The sequence below is a fragment of the Podarcis melisellensis genome, assembly GCF_964234715.1.
Source record: "Podarcis melisellensis genome assembly, chromosome: 8".
Taxonomy (NCBI): domain Eukaryota; kingdom Metazoa; phylum Chordata; class Lepidosauria; order Squamata; family Lacertidae; genus Podarcis; species Podarcis melisellensis.
Window position 1 is genome coordinate 58,278,973 of NC_138540.1, and position 22,478 is coordinate 58,301,450.

The following is a 22,478-nucleotide window of genomic DNA, read 5'->3' on the forward strand; positions in this document are numbered from 1 at the left end:
CGGCAGGTAGAGCTCTGCGGGTGTGGGGCCCGGGGGGGAGCCCGACGGGTGGAGCCTGAGGGGCCTCCCCTTTCTCTTTTCCCGCGTTTGCATTTGCTAGAGCCCCGAGGACCCCCCCCCCCGCCCCGCTAAGCCCCGGCAGCGGGCGGGCAGCGCCTCCTCGTCGCCAGCGCCGCGGCTGCTCTGGATGGAGCAGCTGGGAGGAGGAGGAGGAGGAGGAGGAGGAGGAAGTCTGGCGCTGCTGCTGCTGCTGTTACCGCCGCTCGCTTAGGAGCTGCCTCAGCCGGAGCCAGCCAGCCAGGGAGCCGCCAGTGCCCGCTTCGTCCCCCAGGTAGGTCGCTCGGGGAGGCGGGCGAAGTTGCAGCCAAACGAGCCCGGGAAGGAAGTTGCCATTCCGCCCCCGCCGGGGGCAGAGAGCGGCCGTCTAGGAGAGATTGCACCGGGCGGCGGATTGCATTGCGTTGCGTTGCACGTGGGGGTGAAAGGAGCCGGGCGCGCCGGGTCCCCTCCCTCCGATGCAGGCTCCTTGCAGCGAACGAGGGAAGCCCTTTGGCGGGGGGATTCTAGCCGTCTAGGATCGTAACGCTCTTCGTGGGGAAAGGGAGAAGGAGCTCTGTTCTGACACGCCTTTCTTCCCAACACGGATCAGCGGTCTTCGTAACAGTTGCTTGCAACTGCGGCCGGGGATGGGGAGGGGCTGCCTCCTGCACAGGATGGGAGAAGGGCGTCCCCCATCCCGTAGGAAGCGCAAGAGGGGCCCCCCACTCCCCGAGTGGAGAAGGGCCAGGCTCTCCCACGGTTGCACTCATATGTTGCTCCTCAGTTGCAATTCATGGGAGGTGGGTTTTTCATTATTTAATTTTTTTGCGAGGGGGTGTTGAAGAGGAGAAGGGAATGCATATGGAAAATGGGGAGGAATTCATTGTTCCCTCCCCAGGTTGATTAGAGGCACGCGTTGAGTATTTGCCCATGCAAATATGGGGCGGGGGAGCAGGAATGGGGCAGAGTGAAGGCATCCCATTTGGAGTGCCCCACAGCCCCGTGGGAAGGGAGAGGGCAGGGATTTCTCCATCCAGATTTGTTACGCAGCAGGCATCCACCAGGCACTCAGCACCAGACGGTGCTCCTCCAGCCTCTCCATCCAGTGGGCTATACATACCTTTCTCTCTTATCGCCTTTTATTTCTTCATAGAATAGTAGAGTTGGAAGGGACCCTGAGGGTCATCTAGTCCAGCCCCCAGGAGCACCACGTCTCCTTTCCTGAATCCGAGTGCAACCTTGATATATTGCAGTGTAGCATTGTCTTGAGCATCCCCCCAAAGTGGAAGGAGTTAGTTCAGTTTCTAACCTAAGGCCCCTTGCTTGCAGTGTTCAGTTTCTAACCTAAGCCTTACCAATTGCTTACAGCGTATGATTAACTGATAGCTTTCACTGGCACAAGATGTGTTGACGGCTTTAACTCAGATGGCCTTTTAAAAAGGGGATTTAATCAATATTTCTTTTAAAACAAACTCCCCCAAACCTTTCTACCTCACCTTTCTTCCACAGTGGACCTCAAAATGGCACATAAGATTCCCAAGGGGGGTCCCTCTAGACGCTAAACAGACCCACACCTGTTTGGCTTCAGTAGCTTCCTGTATCACATGCCTCCAGACCCATGTTGCTGACTCTTAGCCACAGTTTGAAACCCCCTGCCGCCGCCGCCCATGTCCAGAGGCAGTCTACCTGTGAAGATCTGGTGCCAGGAACAAAAAGTAGGGAAACAAACAATCACTTTTATGTGATTGAAGCTGGTGTTGGCTGTGAAAATGGCAGATTCCATGCTAGGGGTGATTAGGGAAGAGGTCGAAAAATAAAAGTACAATATCATAATGAGCTTTTGCAAATCTATGGTGCAGCCATAGTTACAATACTGTGAGCAGTTTTGGTTGCCAAATCTCAAAGGGGATATTGGAGAGCTGGAAAGGGACCGCGATCAAGGCAAGAGCTACTTCCCAGCAAGGAAAGGTTACAATGTTTGGAGATTTTCAGTTAGGAAAAAAGTGAATGAGGGTGTGTGTGATAGAGCCGCCTTCCTGAATTTGCTGCCCAGGACTGGTAGCAGTTGTAGTCCAGAGCATCTGGAGGGTATCAGGCTGGAGAGAGCTGTTGTAGAGGAATATAAGATGGTGCATAATGTGGAGAAAATGGGGGCATGGAGGAGGATTCCCCCCCCCCTTTGTCGCAATTCTAGAACTCAGGATCATTCGGTGAAACTGAGTGGAGAGGAAACAGGCAAAATAAGGTACTCCTTTGTGCAGGAAATAGTTGAACTATGGAACTCACTGCCACAAGATGTCAGGATGTCCACCAACTTGGATGGCTTTAAAAGGACATCAGATAAGGAGGAGGATAATGCTATTGGTGGCTACTAGTCCCAATGGCTGTTCCAGGGAATCGGAAGTGGAGAGAGTTCCTATTGTGCTCAGGCCCTGCTCGTGGGCTTCCCAGAAGAGGCATCTGGTAGAACAGAATGCTGTACTGGATGAGACATTGATCTGATGTAGCAAAGCAGTTGTTGATGTGCTCGTGTTTTATAAGCTGCTGGTGCAAATTCTCTGTAAAACTGAAGTAACATCAAAACTCCCCTCACAAGTGTTTAGGATTCTGTGCAGAATGGTGGTGGATGGGGAAATAGTTAAAGGCTCCCAAAAGTCTCTCTCTCACTCATATCCCAATATCTATGGTTATATGTTTTATGAGGGAGAAGTAGTCGTGTGTGTTCCAATTTTCTATATGTTTTGTTTTTCGCAATAGCTGGCTGCGGGTGGGGGACATTTTTCTGGATGGATGTAGAGATGGAGATGCTTAAGGGTTGAAAGGCCCCTGTCCACCTATGTATGCATACTGTTAACTGCTCTTCTTGGTAATCTGCAGACCTCTCTTGGGAAATGCTCTTTTTGGGAATTTTTTCATTGTAGATGGCAGTGATTGTTTGGTGCAGGGATCTAGCTGGGGTTTTTTGTACTTAAGCTTAAGGGTGCTTATGCTAGCAATGCACAATTGCAGTTTTTATTAAATCAAGGAGAAAGTAAGGTGACTGTAATGACTTTAAATGCCCTGGATGAAGCCTGAAAGAATCGCAGGTGCTCAATTAGCCTGGCACCTAAAAAACTGGCGCTAACACTTAGGCATCAGAAGAAGGAGATCCGCCCCCCGACCACCTGCTCTGGATGGTTTGAGCAAAGCAGAAACCACTGAAAATACCTGCCCATGTTGATAACTGCAACTTGATTTACACATCAAGCAGTGGTTCATTCCAGTGCTAGAATTCTGAAATGTGCTACCAGGCTGCTTGGGAGATGACTCTTTTTTTTAAAAAAAAAAGTCTGTTTTTAAATGCTCCATGCTAAAAAACTAAACTAAAGTACCTCCCTGCTTGGGGAAAAGCAGCACATCAAAGAGATGGGTATGCTAACCCTTTCTGCTTGATGAGCTTGCTTTCTACACCAATAGCTTACCAAAATTCTGTCATCTCATTCTGTCTAATGTGTTGAACAACTCTGGATTGTGGACCCAAAGGGCTGGTGTCAAAATAACATTTGGTAGCGAAGGGAAGAATTTGAAGAGTGGGTCTCCAGAAGTGAAGTCATCTGTGTGCGTGTGTGTGTGTGTACAGTATATGTGCAGTGCTTTTTTCTAAAAAAATGTTTAGGGGTACTCTCATTTTGAGTCAAGAAAAATCACCATTTTATAGTTCAAGTTGGGAAAAAGAAATACAGTAATGGACAAAAGTACAAAGATTCACAAAATGTTTAGGGGTATGTGTACCCCTACATCCCCCCAGAAAAAAAGCTTTTCCCCCCCCCTCTCTCTCTCTCTCTCTCTCTATATATATATATATACATATGCACATACACAAATGAGGTGATGAGATGGGTTATTTATGCAATTTCCCCCATAATTTCCCTGGAATCCTACTGGATCCTGCTTGTCGGTTTAACCATTGGAAAGTTAAGAGGATGTGAATAAGCAATTTGGATGACATTTTCCTTTGTGGATGTGCTCAAGGGATTGCGTCAGGAACTCCTCCTGCGAACGCCAAATGTTGCATTGAAACAGACCCAGGACAGTTTTGGGCTTTGGGGGGAGTGTTTCCCTAGATCCTGCAGGAGAAGGCTGTAGCCTCCATGCTCTGATCTGGGTGCATAGACATCTGTCTGATCTTGCAACAAAACACTAGATTAGCTAGACCGTGACTCCGCTCCAACCAGTCTTTCCTTATGTGTTGGGGTTTTTTGAAGTGTGTGTGTGTGTGTCCATTTTGAGCAAAGGGAATGGGAGTGGTGGTGAACCACATTGCACATTTCCTCTGCTTACCTCTCTCGCTCATTTCTTTTCTCCACTCCCCCTCGCAACCCTTCTACAGGGTCCTCAAATGGGTTGTGGGGATTGTGGGGCTATGAATGCTCGCAGTAAGGATGACCAAATGATCAAGGACTGCCAGTTCATTGACTCTCCTCTAGCGAGCAGCCAAGCACACACCCCGTACTGACCTGAACGAGTATCGCAAAAGGCAAGAGTATTGCTTGTCCGTAATATTTTATTTTTCCTGCCTGCTCCTCTCTGGGGCCAGTACTGGGCATATTCACATGACCAGTGGAAAGTGTTTAGTATCTGAGATGATGGGGAATGTATGGCTCACGATCTGGAGTCTTGGACTGAGTGGGCAGTTTGCTGCCAATTGCTGTTAAACTCTCTTGATTGAATTATTTCTTTTTCAGTGCCTCAACCTCCTTCCTGTATCTCATCTTCTTTGGGTGAGTATTGGATTGTCATTAAATGTGGTGTGTACTGTAGAGCTGAGGGAAGCAGATCCTTGACAGTTACCAAATGGAACATCACCCAAAATCCTTAATGGGGTGCTATCAAGGATAAAGGTGGAGAAATGTAATGTAATGTGTTTGGGTTCCCGGGGTCTCAGAAATATGACCAGTCATTCGACTTGTATTTATTAACGCTGCCTATTGCAACTTTCGCTGTGTGACCAAGAGATCTAGAAACTTTTAACAAAAATGAAAGTTGAGATTCTCAGGATTCGTTGTGCCTCATTCAAATATGGAAGTGCGAAGGAAGTTGTAGAAAGAAGACCTTGCGGAGAGGAAGGAAGGAAATTCTTCCTGTTCAATACCAAACCCGACTGACAGGCTTCCAGCACAGCTTACTGAGAGAAGATTACAAATCACAATTGTACAATAAAGCTTGGGGGTGGTTTGCCTATAGAACAAAACAGCTGTAGAGCAGATAAAATTGTAGCACAGAGAGATAAAAAACTGATCAACCTAAGCTGAATAAACTAAAGGTTTATGAAATAAAGGTGTCTTTCCCTGGGGAGAATATTCCAGAGTCAGGAGGCCACACCTGAAAAGGCCCTACTGGTAAGATATGTTTTCTTCATCTACCCCAATCAACTGGCTGGGGATGATGGGATTTGTAGTCCTAAACGTCTAGACGGTGTCAGATTGAGGAAGACTAATTTAAAATAATGGAAACTAAGTTTCATTATGATCCCCAGAAAGTCTTAGAATAGAGCGGTGGTGGCATCTGGAACCTGGTAGCATCCTGACGAGTGCAATTTACATAATGTCTGAGTTGTCAGCACATAGAAAATGGAACGTGTGTTGTCCATCATTAGGAGGCATTTCCCATGAAAGTGGAATCATTCTTTACGAAGCAGCAGAGGTGTTGTGTTCTGAGTTGTCTGCCCACTAGGTGGTGCCATCCATCCAGCACTGGGTTCTAGAGCAGAAAGGCCAAAATTCCTTAAGATTAGCCAGAAAGAGCTGAGAGTGGCATCCTTACAGACAGAAAACAACAGCAGCAGCAGCAGCAGCAGGAGTGGTGGTTGTAATAGTAGTAGTAGTTTGGATCCTTGCTACATTAGGAATTCATTGCTCCATCCATTCAGAATCACGAACGTCTTCCTTGATTATCCTTTTTAAAGTCCAGATTATTGAGACTATAATTCCAGGGATAGTCTGCTGGAAGGGGTTAGTAAAATATGAATGAACCATCTCTCTCTCCCCTTCTGTCTCTCCATGATATTCTCTTTTGCTTTGCTGAAAATAAATTTCTGCTCAAAAGGGAGCTGACCCACTTCTGCTAAAGCTTCCAACACAAACATTGCTCAAGCCGCGTTCTTCCAGGGTGGGGCTCCGGGTGTGGGGGAGCCTTGTCTAAAGGATGGCCCCCTCCACATGTGATGAAAGAAACCCTCCTCCCCCGGCAAAACCCTGAGGGAGGCCAGGTATAAAGGAGGAGCAGGCTTTGCTGCTCCTTCTAACGGTTACAAGGAGGAGGAGAGATCTTGCCAGAACCTGTCTTCCAAACCCTAATCTTGAAGGCTGCCCCTGCAAAAAAAGATCCCCTAGCCCCACCCTCCTGTGAAAGATCCAGGAGTCCTTCACTGATCATGGTCACCAGAAAGACTTTGGCTTCATAAATCAGACCCCTGTTTTGTGCAAGCAAAGCCCCACTCATCCCTGCTCCTGGATATGCTCAGCATTTCCAAGTCCGTATTTCTGCTTTGAATATATATTTTTAAGCTTGGGGTATGAATGGGAGAGAGGATGTGAGCTTTCTCCTGCAGGTAAAGCATGCACACGTCCAAAGACAAACTTCTGGATATTGTTTTGCATGTAAATGACCTCTCCAGGGCACAGAGTACCTCATTGTTTTGGAGCGCGAGCAACCAGGAATGACAAATGCAGGCCAACCCCTGTGCAAGGCCTGGGAAAAGAAAACCATTTCAGGTTGTTGAGTCCTGTAAGAACAACAGAAAAACCCTGCTGGATCAGACCAAGGCCCATCTAGCCCAAGCTCCTATCTCCATCAGTGGCCAGTTGAATGTCTCCAGGAGCACGCTAAGAGAGTGTGAAGGCGGCAGCCACCCACTCTTGCCTCTCCCAGCATCTCAAATTCAGAAATAGAGCACCTCTGAACACAGAAGTTCCATTTAGCTGTCAAGGCTCATAGTTGCTGCTCTGTGGACCCATTCCACGTATGCATTTGTCCAAGGAGAGCCACGCCTTTGGGAGGGGCTGCCTTTGCTCAGTGGCAGAATGCACATGGAAGGGTCTCGATTCAGGTCCTGGCAGGATCTCAGCCAGCAGGAAGACCCATCTGTGCCTGAGACCCTCAAGAATCCCTGTCAGGCAGGCAGGCTCAGTGGACTTGTACATTTGCAGCTATTCTTCTGTTGGTGTGTTTTAAGGAGGCATCTTGTGATAGCAAGCTAATAAGTCTCTTGTGTGAAGCACTCCCTTTTTACTTTCCTGCTGCTGTGTGCAGGAGACTGGAATCTGGCGTGGTGTCATCCCCCCACCCCCTGCCCCAGGTTTGGGCAGGAAGCATCTTCTCCTGAGGATCTGTTGTGCCACTTTTAAATCTGACAAGGTGGGCTGCCCTTGAACCCTATGCGTGGACTTCCTGTGTGTACACGCATGGGTCTTCTGTACACAGTGCTGAAATGGGTGGTCAGCTTTGGGTGTGACTTTAAGTTGATCAGTCACTATGGCAAGAGAAGCCACACCTCCGTCCTTCCTGAAGATGCTGTGACTGATTGCAGCTCTCTGGGTGAGCCGACCAATCACTGGTCAGCAGCTTAGAATGTCATTTCACGGCATCTCTGGTTACAAGGCTCTCAGGCCTGGGAAAGGTTGCCAGGTGAGATTTTAGAGCAGCCTTCATTCACCTGGTGCCCTTCAAATGTTTGGGACTACAATTCCCTCAATCTCAGCCAACACATCCAGGATCTTGGGGTCCTGGTGAAAAACTCAATGAACATGACAATCTGGTGTGTAGCTGCTACAAAAGGGCAAACTCTCAGGGGAAAGGTGCCCTTATCTATGCTGTGGCCATACGTGAAATACTGTTCTCAGTTTTGGTCCCTCCATTGTAGATCTAGGGAATGACAACCAAAATGATCAAGGCATCTGAGACAATTCTCCTTTGATGAAAGTTTTCAGCGTTGCTGGTTTGGGGGCTTTTGAGAGTAGGAAATGAGGGACATGGAAATGGGGGACTTTATAAAGTGATACATAGCGTGGAAAAAGTGGTTGGGAACATGTTAAGAACATAGGAACCTAAGAAAAGTCTTCTGGATCAGTCCAGCATCCTGGTCTCACAGTGGGCAGCCAGATGCTTTTGGGATACCCACAAGCAGAACATGAGCACAAGAGGCTCCCCATGGGGGAAATGCACACGGGGGAATGGTGAGGTTTGTTCTCACAATATTTGGTCAGCTTAGACCGTTTAAAAGGGATTATTCAAAATACAGTGGTACCTCTGGTTGCGAACGGGATCCGTTCGAGTCCCGTTCACAACATGAAAAGCCCGCAACCTGAAGTGCCGTATCTGCGCAGGTGCGTGGCACGATTTGGCGCTTGTGCGCATGCGTGAGCAGCGAAACCCAGAAGTAACCCTTTCTGGTACTTCCGGGTTGCCGCGGGACGCAACCTGAAAAAACGTAACATGAAGCAAACATAACATGAGGTATGACTGTAATGGAGCATCAGACTGCCTATGGTTACTAGTTGTGATGGTTGTGTACCACATTGAGGATCAGAGACAGTGTGCCTCTGAAGACTAGTTGCTGGGAGGATGTTGCAGTTGTGCTCATGCCTTGCTTATGGTAGGCTTCCCATAGGCATCTAGGTGACCACTAGGATGCTGGACTGAATGGGCCTTTAATCTGATCCAGCAGAGGCTCTCTTCAACAGAACAGAGGGGAAGAATATGCCTTTATATCCACTGCATGTACGGTTAGTTAGTTATCCTTCCCTTTCTCCCAAGTTTGCTCAGGGCAGGGTGCACAGATCTCTCCCACCCCAAAATGTTTGTTCATGCAGAAGAACCCTGGGAGCTTGGTCAGGCTAAGTCACATGGTGGGGATTTGAACATGGACCCTCCCCAGTCTGACACCAGCCAATTCACCACACTGGTTGCTCGGCAATGGAAGGAGGCGAAGGCAGCCTCTTCTTCCTCCGACTCCATTCACTTGTGATGACAGTTGGGGAGACCAACAAGGAAGGAACAGAGGCAGCAGGGTAGAGCCAGTGTGGCACAATGGTTAGAGTGTCGGACTAGGACCTGGAGACTAGGGTTCAAATCCCTGCTCAGCCAGGAAGCTCGCTGGGTGACCTTGGGCCAGTCACTGCCTCTTAGCCTAGCCTACCTCACAGAGTTGTTGTGGGGATTAAATGGGGAGGCGGGAAACCATATACACCACCTGGAGCTCCTTGGAGGAAAAGGTGAGATATAAATGCCGTAAAATAAATAAGGTATAAACAGGGTCCCTTCCAAGCAAAGCCAACTGTCTGCCTTGTTATGAGTGCCTCTTCTGTTCTGGCCCCTCTGCTTGAGAATCAAGTGGATTCCACTCCCGGTTAGATAAGGGATTCTGGTTTCTCACCCTGCCCACAAACAAACACAGTTTTCCACTTCAAGGTCCCCTTAAGTGAAACCTTTCCATCTGAAGGGAAGTATCACTGCCATTAAGAGCAGTTTAAAAATGCATCAAGTCAGCCACAGCCATATGACAAGAAAATTAAAAGAAAGAAAAAAAAAAACCACAAGGAAATGTCCACCCACACACAGAAGCCAGGGTGGGGCATGCTATAATTTTTTCCTGCCTATGGAAACCAGTGGAAGAAAAAAGGAGAAGCCCAAAGTGGTGGTTGGCTTAAAAATGAAGAGAGAAAAAATGTAACTCCTGCATCTAAGCTCAGTCATACATTCTATCTCATCCATTCCAATGGGATTTGAATGTTTCTAAGGTCTTTCAGAGCTCCTGGTGTATTCTTAGGAATGCTAGAAGGTTGAAACTGTCAGACTGAGAAGAAATAAAGGCTCTGTGCGAAATCCTCCCTTTTTCTCCCCTGCCCACCATGTGAATACAAAGGAGTGTCAAAGGCGTAGGGTCCTGTGTTTACAAAAGGGTCGCTCTTAGCATGGATGAGGAGGAGCAGCCCTTGGCCAGAAATTTCATGGTGGTGGTGCAGAATCGCTGGGAACTATAGACAGATAGCCTGATTCATTGACAGGAAATTTTATAAGGAATTTGGAAGGAGTGCCCTCTGCTTTGCGCTCGTTGACTAGAATACTGGAAAATGGATTTCTTAACCATAGAACTGTGCGGATTAGAACATGGCCTCCGCTGTTTCCTTACATTCTCGCAAGTAAATGGGCTAGAGACTTGACTTTTGTTTTTTAAATATTCAGGGAATTGATTTATTTATTAAAAAGAATTATATACCACCTTATCTCATATATATACATCACAGCGGTTTACAGCAATAAAAAAATATGGAACCATACAGTTCCAAGAACAAACGGAGTTAAAAGAAGTTAAAACCAAAAGAATTTAAAGCAAACATCAGTAGAAGAGGCCTAGAAATATTTCTGTGAGGCAGGCCAGTTCTAGGTTTAAGAGGGCACTGAGGTAAGTCCCTCTTGGGGTGTCCCCTCTGCTATAGAGGGGAGTTTGAAGTTGCTTCTGGTAGGTAGTAGCAGCACGAGGCAGCTGGGCCCAAGCGCCCTTTATATTTCCCATAATGGAAATATAAGGGCAACATTCTAGGGCCATCTTGGTACATCTAATGGGGCGTAGGTTGTTTGGAGTTCTGGGCTGGAAAAATTATCTGAAGGTGGGAGAGAACAAGGGCAGGCATACAGAGCAAGCCAAGGTGGCTGCTGGCTCTGGGTTTTCCAGTAACCATAGGCAGCCCAATGATGAAGGCAGCTCTAGCAGTTGCTCAAAGGCATCCTTCACCAACCTGGTGCCCTCCAGCTGTTTTGAACAATGGCAGCCTTGTTGAGTGGGGCTAACAGGAGTTGTAGTCCAACACAGATGGAGCGTGTGGGGTTGGCGAACACTCTTCTGGCATAACCTCCCTCATAGGATAGTTGTGAGGACAAATAGGGCAGGGGGAGTTCTTTGGAGAAAGTTAATTTAGCTGGGTTTTCAGCCTTGCCCTAACAAATAAATGAATCATCCCCATTCTCCACGGTGAGTTTGCAGGCTCCCTGCAGCTGTTGTAACATCCCATCCATTATCAAAATGGGGCTTTCTCCATTCTGGAGTGCTTCTTAGTTTGGAAACTGTTTTGTGTCCTGGAGGTGTCTCCTCCTCCCCTCCTCTCTGGTCTAAATATATTTTCGCTTTTAGAAGGAAGCTGCTGGGCAATGTGCTGGGCCCTGACCATCCAAATGGCGCCCTTTTCCTTCTGGGCCGGAACACGGACCCAGCCTAATTGCATCTGTGCTGTCATTCTCCTTGTGCAGCTGAGCTTGTATGAAAAATTGCGCAGCTGCGGCTGCTGTAAGAAATAGATGGAGGGGAAATGAATCCAGTCTTGAGAGCTTTCTTTTTCCCTTCCCCAAAAGGCAGGCTCATCTGATAGCTTCAAATCAGAGATCCGGTTTGAGCAGGGGTGGAAATAAAATGTGCTCTTATATAGCTTTTTATTTCTTTCTTATCACCCTCGGCTGATAAGCCAGTGGATGAGAGAACAGGCTATGTTTTTGCAGAGAGCCAGTTGCTGCTTTTTTGTACTGAGTTGCAGCCTCTTTTGTTCCAAGCAGCGTACAAATGTAATGAAAGAGCAAGGTTTAATTTCTGCAAAGAAAGACACCAGGGGATCAGTGCTGTGTGGAAGCTTCTTGCAAAGCTGACCTCTAAGCCAAGGGTGTGGGTGTGTTACATCTTTTGGATTAAGCTGTGGTATGCATTGTGCACTTTGCACATGCTCAGAGATGTTGTCTTCATTATTTCTTCTTCACGTTTATTCTAAGGTTGAGCTGTGGCTCAGATTAAGCTCAGTGACAGAGACTGCAAGCTTTTGGGGCGGAAAGACAAAATTAAAGGCAAGGTGAGGGGGGAGGCTGGGAGAAGCAACAGCACTGAAATGGGAGGTCTAGAGACATGGATCAGAAATGTGGAGGCCTTTAAATTCAGGACTGCTGCTTTGGTGATGGGAGAAACCTGTTCCCTGAGATTCATGGTGCCCTCTTTGAATAGCATCCAGATATGTAGCAAGCCAGAATCCATTAATTTGTAATTACTAGATCAGTCTTCGTCAACCTGGTACCTTCCAGATATCGCGGACTACAAGCTGGGGCTGATGGAAGTTGTAGTCCGGGATATCTGGAGGGCACCTGGTTGATGAAGACTGTTCTAGAGGCACAGTTGGGAAACCCTTTCCCCTTCACACACTTCCCTGCCCCCTCTTCCTGCTAGTAATATGTGGACCTTTCATGAGGTCTCTATGGGCCTTTCCACACAATGGCTGTATTCAAAAACCTTGGTGGACCACAGTTTGTGGAAACCAAGCCTTATGAGGAACGGTGGATGGAACTGGGTATTTAGCCTGGAAAAGAGGAGACTGAGAGGAGTAATAATAGCCATCATATAGCTACCAAATATCTAAAGGGCTGTCACATGGAAGATGGAGCCGGTCTGTTTTCTCCTGCTCCAGAGGGTAGGACACGAACCAATGGATTCAAGTTACAAGAAAGGAGATTCCGATTAAACATTAGGATGAACTTTCTGACAGTAAGAGCCATTTGACACCCACAGGAGGTTATGCACTCTCCTTCATTGGAGTTTTTAAATCAGAGGTTGTACGGCCATCTGTCATGGATGCTTTAGTTGAGATTCCTGCTTTGCAGGGGGTTGGACTAGATGACCCTCGGGGTCCCTTCCAACTCTACAATTCTATGGTTCCCATGAACACAGAGGTTGCTCCTGCATCACTCCTGGCATGAGCAGCAAACCACAGATCCCTCGCGTAATGTTGCATCTAAACTGCAAATTAGCCCAAACAAACCACCTCTGGGAACAAGCCTTGTGGGTTCGTGTCATGGCTTGTTAGGAGCAAAACAAACTGCAGTCCACTATTTCAGACAGAATGGTGGAAAGTGTGGGATGGTGACTTGTTGCTCCCACTGGCTGGTGGGAAAGGGCATAACCGGAGCAGTGTCTGTGTGCTCAGTAAACCATTAACTTTAGCAATAAACTGTGAAACACCACAGGGATACTGTATACAAGAATAAAAACAAGATGAGTAAAACCATATAAACTTCCATGGACCATGAGTTCCATCTGGCAGGTATGTACCTGGTCTGAGCCTCTGTGCAATAGACCTCTGGCACATGTGGCACCACAAAGGGGGTCTCCCTAGATGATTGCCGGGAATGGGCAAGTAGGGAGGAAGCAAGGTGGTCTTGCAGAGAGCCTGGTCCCAAGTTGTTTAGGGATTTATAACCTTAAATTTGGCCCAGGAGCGTTCCTGCAACACTGGTGTTAGATGTGGTATCCCTTGAAGTGGGAATGCAACCAACGAGGCAGGATGTGATCTAGCAACCATTTTGTGGCTGTTGTGAGTTCCTTGTTGATGACATCTATGGAGTACTTTGTGCACGCATTGGGGTCGGGAGGAGGTTTTAGTATTTGCAAGACGATGATGATTTATGTATGTATTGAATTTATACCCCACCTTTCCTCCAAGATGCTCAAGGTAGCATAATACATGGTCCCTCACCACCCTCATTTCATCCTCACTACAACCCCGTGAGGTAGGTGAGGCTGAGAAGATTGCAAATGAGCCACAAAGACTGGATTAGAAGGCATAAACTTTACTGAGCCACGTGTTGCTTCCCAACTGTACACAAAAATAGAAACTAGTCAGATCTTAACTTCTTTTCCCTGCTGGTGCCACCCAGAACTGATTCCCCCCCATACTGACATTTTTAAATCACTTCAGGCCCTGTTAACGTTACAGAGGTAGCCTTGCAGTGTGTGTCTGTGAATGGAGGAGGGAGCAGGCACAATGCTCTTTGTCGCAGAGCAGATTCCCGAAACGGTGAGCCACTCACCTTTGCTGCTGCTTATAACTTGGGGGGGGGGTGTATCTTGATAGGCAAGGCCTCCCTTGACAGTAGCACCTGGCATTGCTACATCCACAGCTTGGAACTTAGTTGACTGGTATCTAAGTGGCAGCAAAGCCCCTTTCCCCAAATTTGGTTGGTACGGCTGCTGCGTCCCTCTATGGAGAAGCATGACACACCAGTTATCCCTGCTTTGGACACCTCTGGGTTGTAGTTCTGTAATCTGTCATAGGTGGGGCTGCTTTTTAAAAATAAGAAGAAAAAGAAAGCTCTGCTGACCTAGAATATTTATTCATTTATTTTGTAGCATTGTAGCAATGAGGCTGCATTTTAATGTTTCAATATTTTAATGTTGTATTTTAACCTTGTTTTTAAGTTGTATTAACTCAACTTGTTTTTATTATTGCTTGTTAGCCTTGGCTGGGGAGGGCGGGATATAAATAAAAATTATTATTATTATTATTATTATTATTATTATTATTATTACTGTTGTTGTTGTTAGGTCACCCACCCACCAAGTCCTCTGGGCAGGTTACTCAATTCAACAAATGCAGAGAGAGAGAGAGAGAGAGAGAGAGAGAGAGAGAGAGAGAGAGAGAGAGAGAGAGAGAGAGAGAAACAATATCAATGTATTATTAATACCATGTTTAATAATACGCCTCTTGGCAATTAATTCTTTCAGCTTTCAGAGTTGCTTGTGTTCTGTGTAAGCTGGATTTATCAGAAAATCTGATAAATGAGCACAGAATGTGGATTCCTGAATATCTGAGCTTTCGTTAAAAAAATTAAAAAATAAAATAATCAGATTTTAGTTTGTGTATGGAAGTCCAAATAAAAATTAAAACTATTGTGTACTTTCCTGAGGAATTGACAAAAGGTAGAAATGGGAGAAAAAGTTGATTCAGTTCACAATTAAAATAGAATGCACCTAATTTGCTCTTTCTAAAACATGTGAACTGAGACAGCTTTCCTTCAAAATTCACAGGTCTGTCTCTGAATTTTGCAGTGCAGATCTCCAACCATGTAATATATATATATAAAAAGAGTAAAGTGTGCATAAGCTGCACATATAAAATGCATAGTGTTAAGGAGAATTGCTTAGCAAAAAATTTGTAGGTTCGGCAAAATGGCATACAAATATGTGTATATATTACGAGAAATTTGCACTAAAATGCTGGTTAATTTTCATGGGACTTTAAAGAATAAAAAAAGTCACAAGTTGATGTGGAAATGAAAAACTGAAACTAAAATTGATGCATTTGCCCAGCCCTAGGTGCAAATTGTCTGCTCATGCAGGGCTCTTTTTTGAGCAACCCCTAAAAGGTAAAGGGTCCCCTGACCATTAGGTCCAGTCGTGACCGACTCTGGGGTTGCAGCACTCATCTCGCTTTATTGGCTGAGGGAGCCGGCGTACAGCTTCCAGAGGTCATGTGGCCAGCATGACTAAGCTGCTTCTGGTGAACCAGAGCAGCGCACGGAAACGCCGTTTACCTTCCTGCCAGAGCGGTACCTATTTATCTACTTGCACTTTGATGTGCTTTCGAACTGCTAGGTTGACAGGAGCAGAGACCGAGTAACAGGAGCTCACCCCGTCACGGGGATTCTAACCGCCGACCTTCTGATCGGCAAGTCCCAGGCTCTGTGGTTTAACCCACAGCGCCACCCGCGTCCCTGGCAGGGTATAAATGAATGTTGGTATACCATGGGCAGTCGTTCCATTCCAAACTCCCTCTTGCTTCCTGCATTTCAGTTTTAAACCTCCAGTCCAACCATGGGGAAGCAGAACAGCAAGCTGCGCCCGGAGATGCTCCAAGACCTCCGGGAAAACACGGAGTTCTCTGACCTGGAGCTCCAGGAGTGGTACAAAGGCTTCCTCAAGGACTGTCCCACCGGCATCCTCAATGTGGAGGAGTTCAAGAAGATCTATGCTAACTTCTTCCCTTACGGTGATGCCTCCAAGTTTGCTGAGCACGTCTTCCGCACCTTCGACACCAACGGTGATGGCACCATTGACTTCCGAGAGTTCATCATCGCCCTGAGTGTCACTTCGCGGGGGAAACTGGAGCAGAAGCTGATGTGGGCTTTTAGCATGTACGACCTGGATGGGAACGGCTACATCAGCCGGGAGGAGATGCTGGAGATTGTGCAGGTAACCTTTGGCCCTCCCCTCCTTCTCCTTCTCTTCTCCTTCTCCACACAGGCTCTCCAGCTCCCCCAAAACTTTCCCAGCCATGTCCATGAAAAATGCCCTGAGCTCCCTCCATTGTTTCCTGCTTCCTTCAGTTCTGGGCAAGGTTTTTGTATTTCTGTCTTGAAGGTTATCGCTTAAGAAAAACCTATCCGATTTCAACATTGATCTCTTTGCCTCTGACAGCTTTTGAAGTTGTTATTTATGCGGCTTACTGCAGTATTTGTAGAACTTACGGTGCTTGGTAATGTTGTCCTAGGAGCATTGTCACGCTTTGCTGGTTTTTAATCTATAAAAAAGGACATGAAGGTCGAAAGATTGAGGAAATGTTGCCTAACAGAAAGTGGATTAGTTGGGTGTCATTCTAGAGTGAATATTTTGAATAATTTCTTTTATGTGACTGACAGGCGGAAAACCGGAAGTTGTTTTTATTTCTTTTCTATTCTATTCTATTCTATTCTTTTCTTTTCTTTTCTTTTCTTTTCCCCCCTCTGGTGTTTTCTTTTCTCTTTCTCTCTTTGTTTTTATTTAGATTAGATTAGATTAGATTATTCTGAAAAAGCTTTAAAAAAATCTCATTTTTAAAAAGGGATGTGAAACTGGAAGTTGAGAAAGAAATTGTAACACCAACAGATTCATGTTGTACTTAGACACCCCACAGAACTTTGGGGAAAAGTGAAAAATGCTTATGAGCTCATTGCAGACCAAGCTTAGCACTGAGGGCAAGTGCTCCAGCTCATCCACCTCTAAAGCCACCCCTGGATGTATCAGAGCATCTGCCAGCACTCTTCCCTCCAGCTGTTTTGGACCACAGTTCCCTGCTGTCTGGGGCTGCTGGGAATTCCTAGAATCATAGAATCTTAGAGTTGGAAGGGACCCTGAGGTCATCTAGGCAGAGCAGAAACCCAGTCAGAGCAGGCTGTCCATGGGTGAACCATGCAGAGCTGCAAAAGGCAATTCTTGTGTCTCAACACCAGGAATGAGTGAATGATCCAGATGCACCCATGCAGATCCTCAGTCTTCAATCAGGCTTCTGGGAAGGAGGTGAGACCAAAACAGCAAATCATGCAGAGAAATGACAGGGAGACTCCTCCATGGTGGGAACTATGGGCTCATGGGAGCTCTTTCAGTGATGAATTTTGTCTGGCAATTGTAGTCTCAGGGTGTCAGATAGGCAATGGAAGTCCTAATTGCTTATAGTATACTAGAGGCAGAAATAAGGGCTTGAAGATGCATGTCATGAGGTGGAGGAAAGAAAAAAAACTTTCCCCTGCCCTACATTGGGAGGTGTCAAGTGAGGAGAAGGGAAAACAGATGCATTCTCCCCACTTTCCAGAAAAATTATCTCCCCCAATATATAGCAACGAAATGCTCATTTTTAGGGTTGGCTGGAGGCTTGAACAGGAGCTGAGAATTCACTGCAGCATTTGATGTAGTTCTCATCTTGGTTGGGTTTATTTCAAGCAGCCTTTCTCTTCCCACCTACCACTCACTGTTTGAAGGGAAGTGTTGACATTGCCTTTTTCAACCCCTAAGATATGTAATGCAGGAGGACCAAAATAGTTCTGGATAACTAGACCCTAAAACTCAACAGTTTCAGAATTTCTCCCTAATTAAAACTGGCCCTCACTGCTTAATCAACCAAAGCCATAGTTGGTTAATATGCTGATTAAGTTGATCAAAGCTTGCAGTCCTAATTGAAGGAGTGGGCAAATCCAGTCTTAAGGGGTAATTAATCTTGAGTGTGTGCCGTTAGTAGTGATGATTTCATCTATGCTTCAGTTGATTAATGCACAAAGCTTTAAGATACTGTTTATCAACAGTATTTGCAGTGGCCCAGAGTAATTCCTTGGAGGTGTGGGTGGGTGGATGACCTGTCAGTGAAGCCCAGGGGTTTTCTCTGGTTTTGTAGACAGGCCTTTCCTTCCTGTCTGTCTTCCTCCCTTCTTCTTTTCCACACTCTCTCTGTGTGCCTCATTCTCTTTCTCTCCCCCTCTCTCTGTCACTCTCTAAGCGCTGCTGCAGATTTAAAGGAGGATACGCCCGACAGAGGAGAAGGGAGAGCTGCTTTTCATGGAAATTTAATCGGCAAAGGGAGCAGATTAGCTGGGGTGAAGGGTGTGACTGGCTTGCCCCTCATGGATCCCTCTGTGCCAGGGCACTCTGGCAATTCCTCACCCCACCCTTCACTGCCCACTAGATGGGGGGGGAGGGCTGGAACAGCTGTTCCATTTCTGTGCCACAACAAGATGAAATGAGACATGGAGGCTTTAATCCCAACCAGTGTCAGCAAGTCAAAGGAAGCCCCCCCCCCATCGGTGATTTGGATGGGAAATTAGGTCCATATTGCAAGATGCAAAGCTACAGACCTCTCAAAGGAGCCCCAGGGCACAGTTGTAGAAGAGTCCATCCCTAATAATTTTGGCAGCAATTTTTCAGAGGGTTTTGCGGGATTTGTCTTGCAGGTCTTCACATCTCCTCCCCAAGAGATGTCACAGCATCACCTTCATCATCACTATTCCTATTATTCCTCTTCCCATTTTTCAGGAGATGGAGCTGAGACTGAGGAAACTAGGGACTTGCCAGTGGGCACACAGTGAGTCTGTGGCAGGTGTGAGGCTTGGACCCTGTTCCGCTTTTGCCCCACTCCCCTCGGTGCCTTTTGGTTTCATCTTGGCTTTTACCTCATCATCATCTAGATAAGAACTAGGATGTGTTTGCAGAGAAGGAGCAGAGAGGGATCAGAAGTGCTGAAACATCACATTTCTCCATCCCTTGGTGGTTAAAATTTGGAGGCCTCTTGGGACCCTATGAAGGTATCTCTGACACCTCAGGAATACCCTAAATGGAACTCAGCTGGAAAGGTCTTCAGTAGGAAAGAGGCTGAATTGCACAACACCTTCACCAAGGCTGTTGCAATAGAGGCTTTTTGTGTGTTTAGGACAGCTACAGTCTGGGAGCAGAGACACACCGAACCCCTGACAGACGAGGCAGGTTGGAGCAGGGAAATAGTGGAACAGAAAAGTGCCATGCACCCCCCACATTTCTCCACTTTGTCTCATCCCATAACTACTTTTCTTTTCTTCTTATTCATTTTTAATGTAAACTGCATCAGGGACATTAGTATACACATGTGACACATTAGTGCAAACCAAGGGCTATGTACACACAATCGTTTACTCTGGCTCCAGTGCGCTCCCACCACAGGGGTTGGAAGCTGAGCATGTGTGACGTTAGCCACAATCCTGTAGTCTTTTGAGAAATATCCCTGTTCGATATGTTTTTCCTCAAGCCAGCTTTCATCTGATTTGAAAACACAAACCATGGTTTATGGTGAGGTGTGCATTGTTCAGACAGCTGTTGTGCATGCACAGATGGCAGCTTTGTTGGAAAGGAGTTCAGGTGGGATTGCAGGTTTAGGGAAACAAATTGGGTCAAGCGCATCAAGCAGAGATGCTCATGTCCCCTTCTCTGGTGTGTACAGCAATGTCCAAATGCAGCTTGAAATGCATTGGCGGGAAGCAACATTACTCCATTTTAAGCCATGAATGTGTTCATAGCCTAGATCTCTCTCCAAAGAGCAGCCCTGGTCCTCAGCAGCTTCCTGGGCTGTGCCCTGGTAAAAACAGGCAGTGGAGCCTATAGGTTCGGTGGGTCCAACTCTTGTGTCTTTCACACACTGATGCCTCCCGGATGTTTTGGGCTGCAACTCACTGGCTGTGGTTCAAAACATCTGGGCACCAGGTTGAGAAACGCTGTCTTACACCCAGAAGAGAACCAGGTTTGACTTCAGCCTGCTGCAGCTGTTGTTCTGGTTCTGTGTCTTTTCAAACCACAATTTACTTTGAACATTCCTCTGCGCAGCCAGAGTGGGGGGGGGAGCGGAAACCCTTTGTAAATGAACTTGCCTTTGGGGATCCCTTTTTATTCCACGCTGACATGTGTTACGGTTGTTTTTGATCCCATCCAGGTTACAGCACCTGCTTTTTGGGAGAGAACAGGTGGGTTCCCCACAGAAAGCAAGAACTAGTCCAGATTGCTTGGAGGCAGCCGTGAATCTTTTAACTGGGTCTTGGATATTTATAAATTGGAGCTCTAAAGTGTCCTTGGCAGAGAGAAATTGGAGCACCTGGGAGGGTGGCTTCTTTTTTGTGCAGGTGAATTAAATCTGGGTGTGTTCCAAGATCAGTCGAGGGTCCCATCTACCCATTCCTCTTGAGAGGTAGAAAGAATAACATCCCCTTTCAGGTTGAAAACCCAGATCTGTGAAGGATCCAACCGTCCGGGGCTGGTAGGAGTTGCTGTCCAGAGCGGTTCAAGAGCACCAGGTTGGGGGAGGCTGACCTCATAGCAAATGGCAGCCATGAACTCAGAGGCATCAGTGAAGGGAGTTGGTTCAGCCAGGTGTTGGAATCCTGGATTTCAAACCTTTATCCAAGATGTGAGAATTCACTGGAAGGGTCAGCCTATGTTCCCTATCTGTAAAATGGGAATGCCAAGGGCTTGCAATGATGATGATAAGTGCCACAAAATAATCAGTGATCAGAAATCCACACTTATTTTGGTTTGGTTTGAAGTATCATGGCCGTTTCATGGTTGGCCCTGGACCCTGATCTGTCTATCCGGAGGGGCTTTTGTGGAATTTGCTAGGTACTCACACAGGGCAATGGAACATGGTGAGGAGGAGGGCTTGTGCCCTACTTTTCCTGAGGTTGCTTCCTTAGACAAAAGAACTCAGCAGGGGCTTCCCAGGAAGCACCTTACGAGGTTATGGAAATGCAACACAGACCAGTCACCTTGATCTCAGTGGCAGCTGGCCTGGGGAGTCTGCCTCCCTCCAGATGTTGCTGCACTCCAGCTCCCAACATCCCTGGACGTTGACCACGCTGTCTGGGGCTGATGGGAATTGGAAATCCCACACAACATCCAGAGGGTGCCAGGATGGGAACATTTCCTCCCCACCTCCTCATACTAGAATTCAGGGTCACTGAGCTCCAAAAGCAAATCACTTAACTTCACACAACATGCAGCTAGCTTATGGAACTCACAGCCACAAGGTAGTGGTGTTTGGTCAGTCGCTTAGACTGACTAAGGGTTTGGCAAATTCACAGAGGATAGCCTTTCTGTTAACAGCTGTCTGCAGAGGTAGTATAGGAGACAGCAGGGAGAAGTGGACATCACCTCCAGGTTCTCCTTGGAAGCTCCAGGACACTTCTGTCTCCAGCTGCTGCAGGATGCTGGTGCAATGCCTGTGTTCTTACTGAATTTCCTGCCTAGCTTTATATTGCCCTCTCCTGGTGGCAGGAGAGTATTGCATGTCTGCATTAAGGGTTGCTGCTGCTGTTGTTAGCCTGGGTTTGCCCTTCTGGACTCTGATCTTGCCCCATGCAGGGCAGCCATGCAGAAGGGGTGGGGTTGTAGTGGTGGTGGTGGAAAGACAGAGAGACAGAGACACTACCCCATCTGTCCTTACAGTTTGTTTTCCTCCCCATTGAATCCTGTCCTCAATGTTTAGAATATTAATTACCAATTTCTCCAACCACGCAATGCACACAGCCTCCTGGGAAACAGCAGGCCTGGGTAAAAAAGAAAAGGAGAGAACGTTATTTTGTAAATGCTGCTGTTTTATTTAATCAAGTCTGCTCTCCTTTCTTCCTTGTGGCCTCCGAGCGCTTGGAGATTGCCCAAACGTAGTGGCATTTCTCGTTGACTCTTACCCAAGGGGCCTCCACCACTCCTTAGAGAAGCCTGCCCTACCCTTGGTCTGGCTGGGGCTGATGGGAGTTCTTAAGCATCTGGAGGGCACAAGGTTGGGGAAAGCTGGCTTAGGGCAAGAGATACTAGGGTGGGGAGAGGATTAGACATGCATTAGATGTGGGAAGCTCCGGAGCAAAACCAGGAAACCCAGAGCTGAGCAGATGGTGCTGGCAGCTCTTGAGTTACCAGCATTGCCCAGCTTGCCCAGACAATGCTGGGGAGGTCACGGGCTGCTCTGGAGGGCCCCTCCCCATCAATCCCTGCCATCTGCACTGTGCTGCTGGCCTGGCACGCAAGGAGGCTGCTGCATTTCACACACTTTCTTCTGACCCATGGCAGGAATCTTCGCACAACCTGAAGATCTGAGGTGGGCCTGCCTGTGTGTGTTAGTGTTGCATTGGGAAGGTTGGGAATGTTTTTGTAGAGTTTCTGGCAGACCTTATCATAGGGGCAGCCAATGTGACGCCCTGCAGAAATTTTGGACTACAGCTCTTGTCATCCCCAGCTAGCAAGTCCAATGGTCGGAGATGATGGGCGTTGGAGGGAACCATGTTGGCCTGCCCTGTCTTAAAATATGAATTCAGAGGTGTTGGGAGTGCTCAGCTGC

The 22,478-nt window shown here is 47.1% G+C and overlaps 1 protein-coding gene across 1 annotated transcript in view; it reads left to right on the forward strand.

Moving 5' to 3' along the window:
• The window catches only part of HPCA (hippocalcin), a 27,581-nt gene continuing 5,103 nt past the window's right edge, over nt 1–22,478 (forward strand). The window contains exons 1-3 of the mRNA XM_081924214.1: nt 1–331; nt 4,764–4,799; nt 15,677–16,075. Of these exons, the coding sequence (XP_081780340.1) occupies nt 15,698–16,075 (378 nt within the window). The 5' untranslated portion in view covers nt 1–331; nt 4,764–4,799; nt 15,677–15,697. The remainder of the gene's footprint in view (nt 332–4,763; nt 4,800–15,676; nt 16,076–22,478) is intronic.